This window comes from Pelodiscus sinensis, chromosome 25, assembly GCF_049634645.1.
Source record: "Pelodiscus sinensis isolate JC-2024 chromosome 25, ASM4963464v1, whole genome shotgun sequence".
Lineage (NCBI taxonomy): Eukaryota > Metazoa > Chordata > Testudines > Trionychidae > Pelodiscus > Pelodiscus sinensis.
Genome location: NC_134735.1, coordinates 4,787,831 through 4,809,390, shown reverse-complemented (window position 1 = coordinate 4,809,390; position 21,560 = coordinate 4,787,831). Strand labels below are relative to the sequence as shown.

Below are 21,560 nucleotides of genomic sequence, written 5' to 3'. Positions count from 1 at the left end.
AAGGCTTTATTTTCCGGAGAATAACGTCTAGACTGGCGCTTTTCTCCGGCTTTTCCCCAAGCTGGAAAAATGCGGCAGCCATGTTAATGCAAATGCTGCGGGGGATATTTAAATCCCCCACGGATTTGCCTATTCCAAAGTCTACATTAGCATCCCTTTTCCGAAAAGGGGTGCCAATGTAGACATAGCCCTGGTGTTTGTCTCCGCCTCCCTCCCTTTGTCTCTCCCCCTGGGAAGAGCTTTGCTAACTGCTCAGGCTAGGCCTAGGTGTCTGGGCCAATACCCCTGTGGGTGAGTCAGTGGGAATCACACATCACAGCGCAGGGGGACACCGGGTTACAGAGCAGATAGCCCCCCCACTACGTCACAAAGGGTGATCAAAAACAAAGGGAAAAACAACTTCCGGTGCAGGGATGCCCAGCTTTCAGGTGTGGCACACATCCTCCACTCAATTCTTCTGAAAACAGGCTCTCCATGCCTTTTTTGTCTTTTTTTTTTTTTGCAGTTAAGAGCCCCTGGATTTGGCTGCTGATACAGCAACGAGGTGGCTGAATGGGTAACGGACAGCGTTCAATATGAAATCAACAAACCAGAGAGAAAGATTTACACATACCAGCGAGACAGTGGAAAAGGCCTCATTTCTGCTTTTCCTTGCCTCCTCCGGCTTGTATTCAGCTCACCATAGAGAACTTTTGGCTACAGCAGCAGTGCTGGCTGGTGGGTTTATAAACAAGTTACTAGGAAGACTGGCTATGCCATATTGCATAGCAGTAAACACTTCCCGTAGTGCCATCCCCAGCATTCAAAGATCACGAGCCAGCTCTCAAAAATGGAGATTGGCTTGAAAATCATGAGATCTTTAAAATAATACATTTGGAGTTCACTTGTATTTGTCCTATGCAGATGAGACCACAAAGGCTTGGAACTTCCTTTTAATAAACCATAACCGAAACTCTCATGCAGTCACATGAATCCAAGAGCAATTGCTTTTAGAAAAAATCCACCGAATATTGCAAGCCTCTTTAAAACTGGCAAGCATTGGTAATAGTGCACTGTACGGTTGTAGCCCCTTAGCTCCTCCCAGAAGTTTGGATCAGAAATCAAATCAGAGGTAGGGGATGGATGTACTGGTTTGGGTACATTTCGGAGGGCATGTCCACACTAGGAAATTATTTTGAAATAACTTATTTTGAAATAATAACTCCCAAAATAATAATTTTGAAATAGCGTGTCCACACTATGGGGAAGCCTCAAAATTAGTCCAAGGTAGGCTCCGTTAAAGTGGACGTACAATCTCAGACTTAGAGCCTCAGCAAGCATTGGGAAGTAATTAGTTTGAGTGACTCTGGGGAGTCGTTATTTCAAAATAGCAGTACTGGAGCATCCACACAACCACTACTTCGAAATAAGCATTATTCCTCATGGAAAGCAGGAGTTATTTCGGAATAACCAGCCCGTTATTTCAAAATAACGGGCTTGGTAGTGTGGACACTCCGCTTGTTGTTTCCAAATAAGAGGGGTTATTTTGAAATGACTCCCTAGTGTAGACCAGGGCCTAGAGGAACCGGTGTCACATCACAAATAGCCACCACTTCAAGGAATGCCTTTGTGGGCAATGTAAACAGAGAGGGCACAAAGAGGGTATGTCTACACTACCACCCTAGTTCGAACTAGGGTGGTTAATGTAGGCAACCGAAGCTGGAAATGAAGCCCGGGATTTGAATTTCCCGGGCTTCATTTGCATGTTGCCGGGCGCCGCCATTTTTAAATGTCCGCTGGTTCGGACTCCATGCCCGCGGCTACACGCGGCATGAACTAGGTAGTTTGGATTAGGCTTCCTATTCCGAACTACCTGTACAGCATTCCATGAATTGGGATACGGAGACTTTTGCGTCCGTGCTCGTGATCCAGATCGAGGCCAGGTGAGATAGTAGCTGAATGTTACCATGTGATGATGAACTGGAGATCCATGGGAAATGAGTTAGTTGTCCCAGGCCAGTTCAATTTGGACAGTTGTCGAGATCACAACTGGCACCGCTTGGAAACATCACCAGATTGGTCATAGACTGAACGAGCCACAGAGAATGGATTCTCATGTTTAAATGTGGTTCTTCCGGGACTGAATTGAAGCACATTTGTTGGATGGTCCCAATTTCCAATCACCTGCACTACCGACTAAACAGAGTACTTATCCATAAAATCTTTGTAATAATATATTTTCCTATCTTAGGAAGCATATAACTAAGAATTTTTGAAATCCAGTAATAGGGTAGCTGTGTAACCACTAAAAATGTATTGGTTACACAGTTATAGCAGTTACATCTACACAGTGGGCTGCATGGCTTCAGGTTACTGTAGTGCTTTTGGCTGCAGGAAGCATGCAGCACTGTGCTATATGATGCCAGGTAAGAACCCTTGCAAGACTTGTCTGGCTGGGACAGAGAGATTAGCTCAATATCAAAGAAAGTAAGTATCCGACCCAGAGAAGTTTTCTCTGGACAGACCAGGGCTGGGATAACTAATCCTGGGGGAATTCTGCAAATGTTGCACTTGAGGCCATAGTAAAATTGCAGAATTCCCCCAGGACTGGACAGGGCAGGAGGGAGCTCCTGTTTGGAGGTGAGGGATGTATCAGGACTCCGGTGTTCTCCTCCTGACCCTTCGGCTTGGTCAGGTGTGTATGTTTGCTTGGGGAGGGGGAGAGGGATGTTATGACTCTTGGGCCTCCTACTCTTTAAGCCAGATCAGAGGTGAGGGGGAGGGTGTCAGGAATTCCGGGTTCCCCTCTCACCCTTTCAGTCAGGTCAGGTGTGTGTATGTGGGGATGTCAGGACTCCTGGGTTCTAATTCTACTCCTTCAGCCAGAACGGAGGGTAGGGAAGGGGTGTACGTGAGCACATATGTGCGTGTGTGTGTGTATGCTCATGAGTTCAGTTCTCTTCCCACCAATGTTCCTGCTAATCTTTTCCATCCCCGTGCTGAATAATTTTTGTGCGCCGAGGCACGCGTGAATGTGCACCACCAGGAAAAACACAAATCGCGCTGTGGGCACTCTGCTAACCAGCCGGGCAGCATTGGAATCTCTCCGGAGTGGCCGCACATGCGCACGGCTTACAGGGACCGCGGCCTCCTACCCCCTCGGCCAGGTCAGGAGTCGGGGGGAATGTCAGCGCTCATGGGTTTTGCTTCTACCCCTTCAGCCAGCTCAGGGGTGTGTGTGTGGGGGGGGGGGGGGGGGGAAGACAGGACTCCTGGCTTCTCCTGCTGCCCCCTCCGCCAGGTCAGGGGTGTATGTGTCTTGGGGGGGGGATCAGGCAGCTCAGGGGTGGGTAAGAGGCTGAGTTGACTCCTGGGTTTCCCCCCTGCCCAACACTGTGCCTATGACCCAGGCAACCATGGGACTGCCCCGCCCCCTCCCTCTGGCACCGCCCAGTCCCCAAAGCCCCGCCCCCTAGCCAGTAGGCGTGGTTGCCCCCACCGCCCTCCACTGAAATCTCGCGAGAGCTAGCGGCGAGTCCCGGGCATGCGCCGTGTTTCGCCCGAGGGGGGAAAGGGGCGGAGCGTCCTCTCCGTCGCCTCACGGAGCAGCCGCCATCTTGTTTCCCTTCCGCTCCGCGCTCGCTCCGTTCCTAATTACGCTTCCCCTCTGCCGGCGGGCGGGAGGCAGAGCGGCGGCGGCTCGGTGGCGGCGGCGGCCGCGGCGCTGGCTTGGCCGGTGAGTGGAGGAGGGGGCAGGGATCCGGGGCGGGCGGGCCGATAGGGGGTGCGGGGCGGACTCTGCCCCGAGCCCGTTCCCCTCCCATTGGCCGAGCTGGCCGCGTCGCCGCCGATTGGCTGGCGGCGAGGAGGCGGGCAGGGGAGCGCTTAGCGCTGAGTGGCTGGGGTGGAGAGCGGACCGCGGAGGGAACAGGAAACGGATTCAACCCCCTTTCCCTCGCGCGCGCACGGGGAGCGGGGGGGGGGGAGCGCTGAGCTCGGTGGACGGCGGGAGCTGGGTGCCGTCTTGGGCAGGGGGCGGGGCTTGGGGCTAGGGGGCGGGGCATGGAGGAGCAAGGGAGCTGGGTGCCTCGGTGGGGGGGGGCTTAGGGGCCATGTGGCTGGAGGTGAAGCGAAGCAGGTTGTGGGGCAGGGCTGAAACGAACCCTCGTGCCCTAATAAATCCCTTCGTCTCTACGGGGATTGGAGCCTTTTTATGGGGGGGGGGATTGGAGCCTTTTTATTGGGGGGGCTGTTGACCCCCTGAAAAATCGGTTGTGGGGGCAACACATAAGGGAGAAGGGGGGGGGGAAAAACCCCATCCTCACTGACATGGCCCCCCACTGAGAAGGAGAAAGGCACTTCCCACATTCCCCTCATACACCAGAGCTTCACGGGGCCCAGGCTAGTGTCCTCCAGCCCTGTGGGCTCCCTACTACTTGGAGTGGGGAGGAGGCCTGAGCCTTGAGGGCTGGATCCAGGCAAGCCAGGGGCCACATCTGACACCCCCTTTCCCCCCCAGCTTTAGGCAAGGGTGGGCCGTGAGCCTAGACATATTAGGCGGTCGCCTAGGTGGCCCCGTGATTACGTCATGATCATTGATGGCCGTACAGGGGCGCTCCTGGCCTTAGGTTCCCAACCCCTGCTCTAAGGAGCCACAGAACTCTTTCTTGCTTTTGAGGCTGTAGAGCCAGGCAGCTCAGTGGAGTGGAACTGGTGGAGCCTTGTGTCCTCTTGAGGGGGTGAGGACTTGCCCCATACAGACTGAAATAATGTTTATAAAGCACTGAGCGATCCTTTTCCAGTGTGTGTGACTAGATCTTTACACGGTAGTACATTCTGCTCCCCTGGGGAGCTGGCTTTTAAGCATTGGATCCTGTGGAGTTGCCTGCATGCCCTCCACACCCCTGTGCTGCTGTCTCTATCAGATGGGCCCGGGGCAGCTCCCCTCAGACAGGCTGCGTCAGCATCCCACAGAGCAGTATGGACCCACTGCGGACAGAGGATGCTCTGCATCAGCCTCTCCTAATCTCCTGTCCCATGCTGCTCCTTCTGCTGATCCAGGCAGCAGTGCAGGGAGGGGGCAGGTGGCTCTGCGGAGCCAGTGCTGGGGGGAGCCAATTTTTAAACTGGCTCCCTCGTGGACTGGCTCCCACCTGCCATCCCGAGTAGCTGCCTCTGATACAGGGGATGGCAGGGGACTACTCCTTGTGAGTGGGGCCAGGAGCACACTGGCTGAAGGCCCCACCTCCAGAGGACTAGCGAATAACTGTGTAACTGCTAATATTGGGTGTAGTTACTTGATTATTAAATTAGTTGATGACTAACATCCCTAACTGCCAGAAGCCAGTTCCGTCAACAAAACAGCAGGGTCTATGCTGGCTCTTTGTAGATAATAAAGGGAAGGGGAAAGAGAAAAATCTCTCCTAGAGGTGGAATTCTTTTTGTCACCGAATTTGGGCATTTTTCCTGACACTGCAGTGCAACTTGTATGTGCACTCTAACTGTTTTGTTGCCAAAATGCAGTTTTTGGTGACAACTTTGCAGAGTACACCAAGCCAAGAGTTGAGCAGGGGTAGCCTTCTAGTGAGAAGTGATATCCAATCACAAAATATTAGTTGAGTAATTTTGCCCATCAATTACATCTTTCATCTGAGGTTCTCAAGAATATTTCTGCTTTTCAGAGTTTGACGGGGGGAAGACCCTAAGAACAACTAAAATGATTAGAAATGTCTTTACAATGAAAAATCGTCAAATTTAAGCAGTTGATTTTTAAACATATTCCCATGTGGTAGTGGAAACCCAAATATAGCAGCTCTAAGAACTTCAAAAGTGTAGATAACTATACACAAAAGTTAAACTGAATGCTTTAACTTTAATGTCTCCAATTGAGATAAATGAGTACATTAAAGCATAACATAGTAAATGGGTTTGAAATCCATTTTTTAAAATGATCTAGATTGTTAAATGTAATATACGTGTACATTTGTTTAGGACACGAGTTTTAAGTTGTCTCTCAAACCAAGTTCTACAATAGCCCTGTGAAATAAGTAGGTGTTAGTCATTCCTGCTATGTGGTTACTCCTAATTCTATCTAGAAAGTTATGTGGCCCTTATAATTTTGAATATTCCAGAAGTCATTAATAGGTTGTATCCTTGCATCACCACTGTCAGGAAAGTATTGTCCCAGTTAGATGGGAAACTAAGGAACAGGTTCATTTAATAATTTGCCCAAAGTCACCCAGGATATACGTGGCTGATCTAGGCATTGAACTCAGGTCTCTTAGGGTATGTCTACACTAATAGATAAGGTTGAATTAAGATATGCAGTTTTGGCTACATTAATTGCATAGCTGAAGTCGAAGTACCTTAACTTTACTTTTGGCACTGTCCACACTGCAGGTAGTCGAAGGGAGAACACTCTCCCTTCAACTTCCCTTCCTTCTCGTGGAAGCAGGACTCCCCCAGCATTGACCTGAGTGCCCCCTCTGTTCAAATTAGCTGTCTTCCCTAGACCTGCTCATTTGAACCCCGGAAGATTGACAGCGACAGCTTTGATCTTTTCTGTAGTGTGGATGTACCCTTAAATCTTAGTCCAGAGGCCTAACTGCTAGACCAGGGGTGAGCAATAATTTTTGCCTGGGGGCCACTTCAAAATTTTTTGAAATAGCCTTGGACTGCCCCAGAAGGGACGGGGCCTAAACAAAAGGATGGGGTTACCCACACCTGAGCATGATGGGTCTGTGGATAGGGGAGCCCCTTTGCCGCCCTCCCCCCTTTCCCACTAGGCACCCATGCCCTGAAAGAGGCTTGGCATGATCCCCCAGCCCCAGGCCAATCAGAGCTTGGGGGCAGGGGAGCGTGGGAAGCCTCCTCCTGCCCTGCAAGGAGCACTTGGCACTTGGAAGTGCTGTGGGCTACTTGCAGGGCTGGGGCAGGGCGAAGGAAGCTTCATGCAGCTCCCTCACCTCCAGGCCCTCATTGGCTTGGGGGTGGGGGAGCGTGTGAAGCCTCCTCCGCTTTTCCCCCCGGGGGCGGGAGGGGCGTCAGAGCCTCTGTGGGCCGGATTCACCTGCTTGGTGGGCCAAATCCGGCCCGTGGAGGCCCTTTTGCCCACCCCGTGCTAGACCATCTTTCCTGAAGGTTTACAGCATGTTACTCAGAGGTAACATTAGAACCCAGAACTCTTGACTCCCAGTGTAGTGCTTAATGATGTATTGTTCAGAAGCAGATGATCATCATGCTGTTTATTTCTGACTAAGCCCAGTGTTCCGAGTTCAGGAAGAAGCTCCTGTTTTGAGAGCTCCAGTCTATTCAAGCATCTCTGTGAATAAGCCTTTCTTGTAAGTACTCTCATTAGTTGCCAAAGTCTATGCAGTTGGATCGAAGGTACCATTTCATGTCAGTGTGCTAACTGTTAGGAATTGTGGTGAAAAGCGTAAGACTTGGCAGCATACAAGACATAGTTAACTTTTTTATATTGGCCACAAACAAAATAACCTAGTACAGCCTGTCTCCGACTTACGAACCAGTTACGGACCAAGCAATTGGTCGTAACTCGGTTTGTTCGTAAGTCGGACCCCATTAAGTTACACGTGACTGCGCCTTTTGTAAGCATGGATTGCATTCGTAACTCGGGGTCCGCCATTTACGACAATTTTGGTCATAACTGCGAACGGTCGTAAGTCAACCGTTTGCAACTCGGGGACTGGCTGTACATAGGTCTTCACTCCTTTCTGCCTTAATGTATTTTAACATCACTGTTTTGAGTCACCTTTCACTGTGAATCACTTTTTTCACTCAAATGTTAATGAATTTTAATGTTTGTAATAAATTTTAGTTAGAGCACTTCATTCCTAATAAACACAGTGGAATGAATGAGTTTCAGTGCCATTCAGGGTGGATACTTTCCATTTACTTGACCAGAAATTTTGTATTATATATTTGTACACCTGTATAGCAGGGCAGGATTGTTATTTAGTAGTTACATTATGGGACTGAGAATCAGGACCACTGAAATCTATTCCAACTGTCCAGTTGGGTGACTGAGCAAGTCGCTTAACCTGTACTTTTCTTTCTTCTTCTGTAAAATGTGTAGTATTTGTGCATGCATCAGAGATTTGTTCATATTTAATGTAAAGCAGGGGTGGGGAAATTTTTAGAGTTGGGGGCCACTGACCCACAGAAAAATCAGTTTTTTTCTTTTAAGTACATCAGAAGTAAGTAGCCTGCTAAACAACCAGTGGGGTCACTTGATGATTGAGGTGCAAAAGGAGTACTTAAGGACAATAAGGTTATTGTGAAGAAACTAAATGAATTTATTGCATCAGTCTTCATGGCTGAGGATGTTAGGGAAAATCCCAAACCTGAGCCATTCTTTTTAGGTGACAAATCTGAGGAATTGTCCCAGATTGAGGTGTCATTAGAGGAGGTTTTGGAACAACTTGATAAACTAAACTGTGATAAGTCACCAGGATCAGATGACATTCACCCAAGAGTTCTGACAACTCAAATGTGAAATTGTGGAACTAGTAATTGGTTTATAACCTATCCTTTAAATCAGCTGGTATGCCAAATGACTGGAATATAGCTAATGTGATACCAATCTTTTAAAAGGACGCTAGACGTGAACCTGGCAATTACAGACCCGTAAGTCTAACGTCAGTTCTGGGCAAATTAGTAGAAACTATAGTTAAGAACAGAATTGTCAGACACACAGATAAGCACAATTTGTTGGGGAAAAGTCAAAATAGTTTCTGTAAATGGAAATCATGCCTTACTAATTTACTAGAGTTCTCTGAGGGCATCAACAAGGGGAATCCATTGGATATAGTGTACTTAAATTTACAAAAAAGGCTTTGGCAAGATCCCTCACCAAAGGCTTTTAAGCAAAGTAAGTAGTCATGGAATGAGAGAAGGTTCTCAACCCATGAGAGGACTGGTTAAAAGGAAACAAAGGGTAGGATAAGTGGTCAGTTTTGAGAATGGAGAGGTAATTAGTGGTGTCTTGTAGGGATCTGTACTGGGACCAATCCTATTCAACGTATTCATAAATGATCTGGAGAAAGGGGTAAACGGTGAGGTGGCAAAATGTGTAGGTGATACTAATCTGCTCAATATAGTTAACATTGAAGCAGACTGTAAAGAACTTCAGAAGGGTCTGACAACTAGGTGACTGGGCAACAAAATGGCAAATGAAATTTAATGTTGATAAATGCAAAGTAATACCTATTGGAAAATATAATTCCATCTATACTTACAAAATGATGGGGACTAAATTGGCTATTGCCGCTCGAGAGAGGTTTTGGAGTCACTGTGGATAGTTCTCTGAAAACATCCACTCAATGTGCAGCATCAGTCAAAAAAGCAAACTAAAGTGTTGTTAGTCTTTAATAAAGGGATAGAAAATTAAACAGAATATTTTATTGCCTCAATATAAATCCCTGGTACACCGACATCTTGAATAATGTGTACACATGCAGTCGCCTCATCTCAAAAAAGATCTTTTCACATTGGAAAAAGTTCAGAAAAGGGCAACAAAAATTATTAGGGATTTGAAACGGCCACCTTATGAAGAGAAATTATAAAGACTTTTCCGCTCAGAAAAGAGGAGACGAAGGTAGTACATGATAGACGTTTATAAAATCATGACTGGAGTGGAGAAAGTGAATAAGGAAAAATTATGTACTTGTTCCCATAACATAAGAACTAAGGATCACCAAATGAAATTAATGGGTAGAGTAGGGATGTGATAGTGTATACAGGCAGTCCCCGACTTACGCGGATCCAACTTACGTCGGATCCGCACTTACGAACGGAGCTTTCTCGCCCCGGAAGTCGGGGCGAGAAAGCCCCGTTCGTAAGCTGCTCCGGTGCCCCTGGTCTGCTGGAGACCGTCTCCAGCAGACCAGGGGCACCGGGCGGGTTCCCGCGCTTCTGAGGCTTTGCCAGAGCAAAGCCTCAGAAGCGCGGGAACCGCTGCTGCTGCCCCTTGAGACCCGGTGCCTGTGGTCTGCTGGGGACGGTCCCCAGCAGACCACAGGCACCCGGACTGAAGCCGCAGCCGCGGGGGGTCCCGCGCCTCTGAGGCTTTGCCAAAGCAAAGCCTCAGAGGCGCGGGGAACCGCCGCTGCTGCCGCTCCAGTCTGGGTGCCTGTGGTCTCCTGGGGACGGTCCCCAGCAGACCACAGGCACCCTGACTGAAGCCGCAGCCGCGGGGGGGGTCCCGCGCCTCTGAGGCTTTGCCAGAGCAAAGCCTCAGAGGCGCGGGGAACCGCCGCTGCTGCCGTTTTGACTGAAGCGGCAGCAGCGGCGGTTCCCCGCGCCTCTGAGGCTTTGCTGTGGCAAAGCCTCAGAGGCGCGGGACCCCCCCGCGGCTGCGGCTTCAGTCAGGGTGCCTGTGGTCTGCTGGGGACCGTCCCCAGCAGACCACAGGCACCCAGACTGGAGCGGCAGCAGCGGCGGTTCCCCGCGCCTCTGAGGCTTTGCTCTGGCAAAGCCTCAGAGGCGCGGGACCCCCCGCGGCTGCGGCTTCAGTCCGGGTGCCTGTGGTCTGCTGGGGGCCGTCCCCAGCAGACCACAGGCACCCAGACTGAAGCCGCAGCCGTGGCGGGGTCCCTCGCCTCTGAGGCTTTGCCAGAGCAAAGCCTCAGAGGCGCGGCACCCCGCTGCCGCTGCGGCTCTGCTCCCCGTGTCCCTGGTCTGCTGGGGGGGGGGGGGGGCGCAGCTAGTGTGCTCCCCCCCCCCCCCAGCAGACCAGGCTTTTGTTTTGGACTCTGGGGCAGAGCAGCTGGGGCGCTGCCGATTGGTCCTGCAGCGCCCGTGGGCACTACTGGACCAACCCGGCAGCACCCCAGCTGCTCTGCCCCAGGTCCTGATTCAGCCGCTGCTGGTCAGTTTCAGCAGCGGCTGAATCAGGACGTCTGGGGCAGAGCAGATGGGGTGCTGCTGGGTTGGTCCAGTAGCACCCCAGCTGCTCTGCCCCAGGCGTCCCCAAGTCAGCTTCTGCTGAAACTGACCAGCGCTGACTACAGGAAGCCCGAGGCAGAGTTGCTCTGCCCCGGGCTTCCTGGAATCAGCTGCTGATCAGTTTCAGCAGCAGCTGACTTGGGGACGCCTGGGGTTCTTAAGTTGATTCTGTATGTAAGTCAGAACTGGCGGTCAGTTTCAGCAGTGTCTGAATCTGGACGCCAGTTCCGACTTACATACAGATTCAACTTAAGAACAAACCTACAGTCCCTATCTTGTACGTAACCCGGGGACTGCCTGTACAGTTAAATGGTTAACCAGTGAGCCTTTCCCTCTTCCCCCTGTTGCTGTCTCTGATACAGAAGCAGCAGTAGGGGTGGGGGTAGGTGGGAGCTCCCGCAGAGCTGCCTGCCCTCATCCCCAAACCTTGCCCCTTCCTGCCACTACCCTACCCTCTAGCCCCATGGCACCCTTTCTCCTGAGGGACCTGGCCTCGGGGATTACCGGGGGAGAGGGGAGGATGGAAGAGGGGGGAGTTGGCATGGGCAGCAGCAGTGGTTGGACCCCCTGTGCTCTCCGCAGCATAGTGTGCCACTGTTATGAGTGCTGGGGGCCTGACCCCTGCTGGGTGTGTTTCAAATAGTGTCCCTGCAGGTGCTGCCCCCCCCCCCCCGCAAATAGGTTCCCTACCCCTCCATTAAATTATTAACAGTTGTATTAATGACCTGGAAGAAAAAATATAAGCATCAGTGATAAGATTTGCAGATGAGACAGATTGGAGGACTAGGGAGGCTGTGAATGCTCATTTGCTGGAGGTTTTTAAAAGGAGGCTGGATAGCCATCTGTCTTTAAGAGTTTAGACTATGGGTTCCCAAACTGGGGGGGGGGGGTGAAGGAATTCCAGGGGGGGCGGTGCAAGGTGACCCAGGCCCCACCCCCATCCTCCCGGTCAATCCCCTTGCTATTTTTGTTTTTTGTCCCCGGTCAGTTCTTTTTCTCTCAAGTTTTGCTGCTGGGGTGGGGGTGAGGTGGCATGAGGGTTTCTCAAAAATCAGAAAGGGGGTGTGATGCCGAAAAGTTTGGGAACCACTGGTTTAGACACAGCAAATCCCGCATCTTGATACGGACTTACACTAGATGACTCTTGGTTTCCCTTCTAACCATGTGGATATATGATTCTGTATTGAGTAGGACAAGTCACAGACACAGTGCAATCTAGATGGCTTGGTAAGATGGCTCAAGTAAATATTATGCATTTTAATATGGCTAAATAATAGACCTAAGAACAGAGAATGTAGGTCATAGTTAATAGTGAGGAACTTAATCCTGAAAAGCAGTGATTCTGAAAAAGATTTGGGAGTCATAGGTAATCAGCTGAACGTGAACCACTGTGAACCACATGAACTACTGTGAGGCTGTGGTTAAAAGGACTACAGGGCATCCCTGCTATACGTTGCCCCAGTATACATCAGTTCCGCACTAATGTAGTTGACACTTGTAGAAACTGATGTTATAAGTCCTCCCATTTCCCTGCTATGTCACATGAAAAAAAATAGAGGGGGCCAGCTTGCGCAAAGAGAAGATGACGTATAGCGGGGGCGTCCTGTAATCCAATCCATGGCCACATATGCAGGGGATTCCCAAGTAGGAGTAGAGACATTCTTTTACTTTGGTTTTTGGCACTGGTATGACTGCCGCTGAAATATATCCAGTTTTCAGTAATGTTCTCTACTAGTATTTGTTCCATGTTATGTAACATCACTGATGGTGTAGATAAGGCACTGGCAGCAACTGGTATTTCAAGCCCTGTGCTATGTGAACCTGTAGGAGACAGTTAGACAACACTGTTTATACACTGGCATGTGCTGGGAGTCCTTTCTGTTTTACACTCCCACCTGTTTAATGATTGGGACCAGTGGTGGAAAATTTGGAGCAAAAAAACCTCCTTTCCCTTCCTGGTAAACTTTCAGAGTCTTGACAACAGTTATACTGTTTAATCCTTTGTCCAATGTGTATCTGAATTCTGTTCTTATGCAGTTTTTATGCCTGGGAGCTAGCTATTTATACAAGCTATTGGGAGAGAGAATACTGAAGGGCTCTGATCATTGGATATGGAGCCTTTTCATCTCTAGATTGAGTCACATCCATCTCAAACAGTTAATGACTAAAAGGGAGCTTCAGCCCCATCTGATGGCCATCTACATGCAGTGGCCTGGAAGTATCAGTTCAACTCCTTGAGGATGTTTGTCACATTGCAGAAGCCACCTCCTGTCAGTCTCAGTATTAAACCAAACACTGACAGAGGAAAAATGCCAGTTAAAGATAGTTTCTCCGGCTAAACATTGTTAGGGCAATGGTGGAAGCTTGCTCAGTGCCTGTGTTTTAGGCTCCAAATAAATAATTTTAATTTTTGTAACCTGTTCATTTGGAAGTCTGTACTGCCATTAAATTTAGAAAGGAAAAAGTGGGTGTGCTGTAAATTTAAGTTCTTTACAGTGATCAAGCTTCCATGTTGCATAGGCCATCAGAATGTTATGTTTCATCTATCTTTTGATTCTATGCATTTGAGAGCAGAATGTTGTTATCTATTAGTCTATTTGGTGCCACTATCTGTTTTTAATGGCATACCCGAATACCTTGCAGTAGATTGTGTTACTTCTGAAAACTTTTATCTGTATGCATGCAGTGATAGCTTTCAATAGCCAGGATAACTAATAAGCCATATAATCAGTCAGAGATGCAAATGTGCTACTTACTTGCTGTCTTCCAGAATCTTCATCTAGCTTTTGTGTGACATTTTTCAGATGTGCTTAATATTGGCTTTACTCCACTTGATTTCATGGTAAGAATAAAGTGTCCAGCAGACCAGAATAAGGCACATAGTATTACAGGGAGATAATCTAAGCATTACTCAATTTTTAGAGATTTTTAAAAACAGTATAAAAAAGAATGAAATTTAATTTTAATAATATTTCATATTCTTCTAGGGTAGATATTTTTTGAAATGCAACTATTTCTTTCAGCTGTTTGGGTCTGTCTTAATCTTTTAGTGTTTAATCTTTTTACCATAGAATAATAGAGGGAAAGAGAAATTAACACTTAGTATTAACTGTGTAAAGCCATGGTGTCCCGCACAGTAGCCATATCTGGCTATTTGGCTGGTTGAGTGCGCCTAGTTTGCTATAGCCACTATAGTAGCTACTGCTTCAGATCTAGTTGGACACCATGGGTGGAAAACATTTTGGGATACAATTTGTTTAAAACCTGCTGTGCAAAATACAGATAAGTTGCTTCTGTAGATATTGCTAAATACCTATCCAAAGCACAAAATGCCTTTCTATTTCAGTATGGCTGTGTCTAGACTGCATCCCTTTTTCGTAAAAGGGATGCAAATTAGACATATCGCAGTTGCAAATGAAGCGGGGATTTCAATCTCCCCCGCTTCACTAGCATAAAAGCTGCCGCTTTTTTCCGGCTTGGAGCTTTGCCGGAAAAAAACGCCAGTCTAGACGTGGATCTTTTGGAAAGTAAAGCCTTTTCCGAAAGATCCCTTATCCCTTTTAAAACGAGGGATAAGGGATCTTTCGGAAAAGGCTTTATTTTCTGAAAGATCCGCGTCTAGACTGGCGCTTTTTTCCGGCAAAGCTCCGAACCGGAAAAAAGCGGCAGCTTTTTTGCTAATGAAGCTGGGGAGATTTAAATCCCCACTTCATTTGCAACTGCGATATGTCTAATTTGCATCCCTTTTACGAAAAAGGGATGCAGTCTAGACACAGCCTATATGTATTAGGGATGTTAAATGCAATTTATTAAAGTAAATGTGGAACCACTGAAAGCAGTCACACATGGGTGGGGGGCAGTCAGCTCCCACCTGCACCTCCCACTGTGCTGCTGTTTCTATATTTTAAAAATAAGACAAGTAAAGGCGGAGGAGGGGGAGCAGGTAGCTCCCCAGCAGGGCAGGTGTCTCTGGCTTAAGAGCCGGCTCCCTGTACATACTGGCTCCCGCCTACTCCCCCTCCCTCCCCTTTCCCCCGCATTGCTGCCACTGATACAGAGGCAGCAGTGTAGGGGGGATACAGTGGCTGTGTTTAACCATGCACACTAACAGATGAGCCTGTGCCTCTGTTTATGCAATTAACTGATTGTGTATAACTGGTTAACCGGTTAACTCTGCACTAGGGATGTAAAATCCCATTTAATCAGTTAACACTTGCAGAATGAAATAATTAGAGTAGGTAGGTAAAGGGCTATCTTGGCATTCTTGTTTCGTTCATGAAGTGTTTTGTAAGGTCAATGGTCAATTGGGTATCATGGACTCCTTTCCCCTAGTGAAGCAGTGAAGTTCATGGGCATGTCTAGACTACATCCCTCTTTCGAAAGAGGGATGCAAATTAGACAGATTGAAATTGCAAAAGAAGCCGGGATTTGAATTTCCCGGACTTCATTTGCATAATGGTGGCAGTGCGTTCTTTCGAAAAAGGGCTTCTTCAAAGTGAAACTACTGTCTAGACACGGCTCTTTCAGGGAAAAAACCTTTTTCAAAAGATCCTGTACTCCTCAAAAAATGATCCCATTATGATCCTCACAAGGTTAATGGAATAGGGCATTTGTGATGTCTGTTTCTACCTGGATGATTTTTTTCCAAATACAGTATTATTTTCTTCAGTTATGCTATCTGTATAACATTCTACTACTGGCTGCTGCTGCTACTATGAGTGCCACACAGTCCATGAAAATCACTAATGATAAATATGCAATGAACTATTCATAACCGGCTGTATACTAAGTAAAACATATTTCAACTATTTATATTTCTCAGTTAATATTAATGGTATATGTCTCCTATGTATCTATCTAATTTCAGTATCTGCCTCATTTCTTGAATTGCACTTATACACTACTGATTGATAAGAAAATGTACATGCAAGTTCTGACATGTATTTTACTGCATTTGCAAAGTGAGCTGAGTTAAGGGTTCACATCAGGGTTGCCAACTGTCAGTAAATTCACGGGCAGTCTGTAAAACAGAGCTAAAGTTGGTCCTAGACCAATAGACTCTATAAAAAACATTTAGATTTCAGTTAAAAACAAAACACACAAACCCACCAACCTCTGCATTGGAGCTAAGAGGTCCCTTCTACTTGTCCCTGGGGCAAGTTCTGCACCTTAAGGCAGCTCCAGAGAGTATACCATTCCCGGGACAGAGGCAGAAAGGTGAATTCTCCTGTCCGGGGGCTCCCTCCAAGCTGCTGCTCCTTGGCAAGGGCTGCCCTTTGCCTCTGGCTTTGAACCCTTCTGTGGCATCCTTAGTATCAGCACAACAGCAACTTTTGGTGGGAGTGTGTGTAGCACATATCCCTGCCAGACTTGGTATGTCGGGGGAAGGAGGGGGGGGCTCTGTGGAACAGGGTACAATGGGCTGGGTGTAGCAGTCTACCACAGGCTCCCCCTGGTAAGTCACAGCAGGGCAGTCACTTAAATATAAGAAATAAACTGGCCACTTCTATGCTGGAAGATTGACTGTCAAAAATGGACCTGGAAAAATTACTAAACCAGTGGTTAACAGTGTGGCTGTTGCAATGTATGATCACAAACTGGAGCATTTGGAGGATGTAGATATGTCTAGTAAGTAGGTTAAACTAGCATAATAACATTGCCGTTGTGGTGTATGAATAAAAACACTGAATATTGTTCATAAAAACGACCAGACTGGATCAGACCTAAGGTCCATTTAGCCCAGTATCCTGTCTTCCCATAGTGGTCAATGCCAAATTTTCCTGAGGAAATAACCTTTTGAGCATATTTATATTGCATCAGAATGAGTGTATAAAACTTTGATTGTCTGTAATTTTTTCCCTTATACTGTCCATAAAAACTGTTTTAGCAATTGGCAACCCTAGTTCATGTGCAACCTGTAACTGGCTCTTCATGATTTGGGTAATCATTTCGTCAACTTTAAAGTTGCCTTGTCTTGTTTTTTAAAATACAATTAGTTAGAAAGACAGATCTGTTTTGGAAAGCCATAATAGGCCTTCTGCAAATAATTGAGACTAGGGTTTATATAGATGACCTCAATTCTGCTATGTTAAATTTAAAGTTGTTAGTTTAATTGTCTCTGGCTGTCTTTTCCTGCCTTATAATAAAGAAAACCCTATAGGGTCTTCACATAATAACTTTCCAGTGTGCCTACTGTCTTCTCAGATTAACTGCTAAAGGGTACTATACTGATGCTACACAGACAACCTATCTGGCCAATCAGAAGCTCCTACATTATCTTAATTTTTTTAATTGGAACACAGATAGCCAATAAGAAATCCTTGGGGCGGGAAATAGTACGTTAGTATCAGGAAAGCTGTTAGGCATGCAAGAGCAATTCCTTTGGATAGAAATATCTTGTCAGTTTTTGTATTATGTCTGTTTACTAAATATTTCCTTATATAAGTTTCCTTCTAGTTTGAAGTCTGCGTCTGACCCCTGTTCTGCATCTCAAGGTAACTTTAAAACAGGAAGTGTACAATGGAGGTTAGTGATGACATGAGCAGCCAATCCAGACTCTGTGAGCCTAACAGATAAAGGAGCTTAACCAATGAGATAGCAGTGGAGGCAAGATTTGGTGTCAAATAGCATGGTAGATTGAATGCCTTTGACTGTTAAAGTGGAAGGAGGCTGCACAGTGTTTCATTGGCGACTCGGGAGTTTTTCAGTGAGGCAGGGGTCAGCTGAAAGACAAAGAAAAATGGCGAATAGTTTGCTGAGAGGGCAGCTGTTCAGTTATGTACTGCATTGGACATTCTGCAATCATTTCTCTGCATCTCTTGCTGCCTTTGTTTCCTCTTCCTTTTTTGTGGGGGATGGATAGGAGTGAATTGCTTCTCCCTGTCTGAAGAGGGATAATAAGCTGCATGTAAAATTAATGCAGTTCCTGGTAAGTTTAATTTTTGTTTTATGTGGAAATCACAAACTGTCTAGCTTTAATGAGAGGAGATAAGTTGAACTGTCTCAGAAAATGGCCACTTTACATTCCTTACATACCTTACAGCACACCTACTGTACCTTGTGTTGTGTTTGGATTTTGCATGCCCTTCAACTATGTTTTAGTAGTTCAGTAGAGATAAGAGAAGATGGATGAAGAAACTACCAGTTTGCAAAGAATTACAGTGATATATAAAATACTTATTCTAAGCAACGAATATGGAGGTTCAAAGCTTGAACTATTTTCAGAATAATTTTTCTTTGTTAAAGTGCGTTGACGCTTTCATAGAGGAAGAAAATGTAATATTCTGCGTGAATTTTTCTTCACATTTCTTTTTACTTTAAAGATACAAAGACCACCAGTAATACTGTTGTGAATTTGTATACAGATACGCTTTACTGTTTGTAGGATTTCATCTTCAGGGCCCTGAATCATAAAGTTAAATTCTTTCATAACTTTCCCCCTGTATATCCTGAATAGAATTACTGCTTTAAAATGGCTGTATAATGATGTTTAAAATGTTGCTGTCTTCATTCTCACTGCAGGTTATTCATAATGTCTCCAGTGCCTGACTGAAAAGGAACTACATTAATCCTTTAAATTACATCCTTTATGAAGACAGTTAACTCTTTAGATAGCATGCACTACAAACTGTCTGTCACTTCATATACAGCCTTCTTAAAAATTGCAGTAGTCTTACTATTATCAGAGTGTGAAAGTCATAGTAGGTGCAGCACATTCTGTTGCCCTTGCAGATAATGCCATGTTTTAGGTTAGGGTATATAAAACCTAACATTAGCACATAGGTTGCTAATCAGTAACTATTCAGTTCTTGTGAGTAATGAAGCCTTGTACAAACATCAACAAAACACTTGACAAGTATAAGCAGCCCATTGTTTTCCTTTTTATTTGCAAATAAGGATTGAAGGTCACTGGAATGTTCCTGCAGTAGAGCAGTCTTACAAGATCTGTAGTTCTGCAAAGAACAGCCATGGAAACAAAATAAGAGAGCTCTTAATTTAGAAGTTTTTCAGTACAGAAGAGCTGCATGGCAAACTGAATAAAATATTTGTATTCCATATTTATTTATTGCTCTTGCAGTTGAAATGGTGCTGCAGTGAAAGTTGCTGGAGTGAGGCCTTCATTTGCTATGAAGAGTGACCTTGAAATACTGCTCCTTCGAGTTTAGAGAATGAAGGACAAAGTTTGTTTATACCACATTGAAGGGGGGTGGGGGAGAACATCTGTGTTAAAAATGAAGTTACTTCTAATGTCTGGGAACATCAGAGTTGGCATGAATAGGCTATAGATCTAAATTAGAAATAATTTTCAACAGTGGTCCAAATTACATCACAGTTCTTCTCTGTTCTATACACATACCAAAATATTCTAAATCTCCCTGGCATTACAGTTGTTGCATTGCCTGAGTGAACTGCATGACACAGATTCAGTATTCCTATTCTGATGCTCTTATCTTTCTAATCTTCAGTTATTGGCCATGGGAGTGGTTTTCTGAAAGCCCAAAGTAGTTATGTTTGTATCTTATTTTTGTATAGGAGATGGAAAAGCAGGCCAGAACATTACTTCTGGATCTTAAAGGAGAATGACTATTCTGTGATGTTAATAACTGTGGCAATAAAGGACTGCATGCTAGAATTAAACTTTACCAAGAGTCAAGTTTAAAAAGTCCACGGTCTTCAGAAACTAATTGTTCAAAATAGATATTTTGAACTTAAACGAATCTCACATATCATTGTCTTCCATTCAGCTTTGACTTCAGGGTTGTATCAGTGCTAGTTCTGGGTTGTAGGAGTGCTAGTTCCAAATCAGAGAGGGTGATAAAGTATGGGGTGCTACACTAAGAGCTTGTATACACAAAACACTACACGAACGCAACTGTGTTGCTTCAGTATAGGCACTACCCATTCTGGTGGGAGGTGTTCTCCTGTCAGTGTAGATAATACACTTCTAGAGGCAGTGTAGCTCAATCTAACATTGTCTACAAAGGGACTTGGGGCAGCTTAACAGTGCCACTCTCAAGGGTGTGGATTTCTCACATCCATAACCAGGCCTAACAGCCAAAATCATCTATATTGGAGGGCAGTACTTACATTTATTCTGCACATGGATAAGTTTATTAGAGTATGTGCACTGATGCCCGTACGGAGGTGCACCATTGGTAGAAACCTGTGCTTCTGGGTGGGTGATCTGCTAATCAGAGGGCCACACCTGAATCTCTCCCAAGCACTCATCTTACCAAGAACACTGCTGGGAGGGTTCCTTCTTGTATGTGAATTGTAGTGATATTAAAGCTTGGAACAGGGTTACCAGCCAGACTCAGTGGACTTTTACTGTGATTATGAAGATAATTAATAACATTTTCAAGCAAAAGATGAATGACAGTTGAAAGTATTCCCTGTCAAGATTAAGATATTTCCCCCAAAGAAATTAAAGGAAGGTGCACTGAGCCATTTTGAAAGGGAAATCAGAGGCTAGAAGGAAGTGTGTATGTGTCTCTAGTGTGCACACATGCTGTGTAGAGAGGATAAGAAATCCTTACCAAAGGCACATTTTAATGTCCAATTCTTACTAATACACATGCAGTTTCTTAACAGTTAAGAGTCTAATTAAGATAGATACATGTTTTATTTAACTATATTAAAGACTGAAGAAATTATAAAAGTGTTTCAATAGAGCTAGGAATGAATTTATTTATGAATGGGACCAGCTTCTGTCTCCTTTCTTCCTCATCACTTTGCAGGGCAGGAAGGGAAGGAGATGCACTTTCCCTCTACTGCACTGAGTAAATTAAACTTAGTAGCCTAATCCTGTATTCTGTGCTCACCCAGTACTCCTATCTGTTTCTTTGAGAGTTTAATGAATGCAGGTTTGGGATCTCAGTTTGAGAGAAACAGATTTCATTTTTTGTGTTTCAAGTCCATGTTATGGCAAAGTGAGTGTTTAGTTTAAATTCAGTACCTGTATATGTGTGTTCCCATTGTTATTGCAATTGACTTTTTATGTAGTGAAATTTTGTAGATGAAGTTTATAGCGAGGGAACACTGTTGTCTCTGGGTTTAAAAACCAGCAGTGGGATATAAAATGGTTGAATGTTGTTTCCAATGGAAGTCATTCTACAACCAAAGGATTATAAATTTGAGTCTCGTATGCTGTGATAAAGAACCTATATTTTTAACTTGTATGGTCATGTGAATCAGTCTCTGACAATTTAAGGACATATTTCACTTTATTACAAATTGGCTCTTTATGTTGTCGTCTCTTGTGCCAGCTTTTAAGTTTTGTTTCGCAAAAGATTAATGAATTCATTTCCTGGTCTCTTCAAGTGTCCAAAAGCATAGTACCTGCTATACGAATATTGATTTCAGGAACAAACTTCCAAAATACTAAAACTTACTAAGAGTTATTGTTGGGATATTTTTCCTTATTAAAAAAAAATTCTCTTACAATCCTGACACGTATCTTGTCCAGGAGTCTTTTTTGAGTCCTGGGGGGCTTTCTGTAGTCTGTTTAACTTCCTGCCCTACTTGGTCACTTTGTATAATGTTGGGTCAGTCTAAGCAGTCTTTTTCTTTTGCTCACTGAAGGTGACACAGACTTGTATAGGATGAAGATTGGTGGC

At 45.6% G+C, this 21,560-nt stretch overlaps 1 protein-coding gene across 3 annotated transcripts in view; it reads left to right on the top strand.

Moving 5' to 3' along the window:
- The first annotated feature begins 3,570 nt into the window (after positions 1 to 3,570).
- NFYC (nuclear transcription factor Y subunit gamma) overlaps positions 3,571 to 21,560 on the top strand; it is a 69,214-nt gene continuing 51,224 nt past the window's right edge. Inside the window, exon 1 of one of the 3 annotated variants that reach the window (XM_075908952.1) lies at positions 3,571 to 3,715. Coding sequence is in view for 1 of the 3 variants with exons in the window: in XM_075908951.1 (XP_075765066.1) it covers positions 17,309 to 17,438 (130 nt within the window). In the remaining 2 variants the exon portion in view is untranslated. Of the gene's footprint in view, positions 3,716 to 17,280; positions 17,439 to 17,541; positions 17,873 to 21,560 lie in introns of those variants that run through there. The other 2 variants (XM_075908951.1, XM_075908953.1) reach the window with 2 other exon arrangements.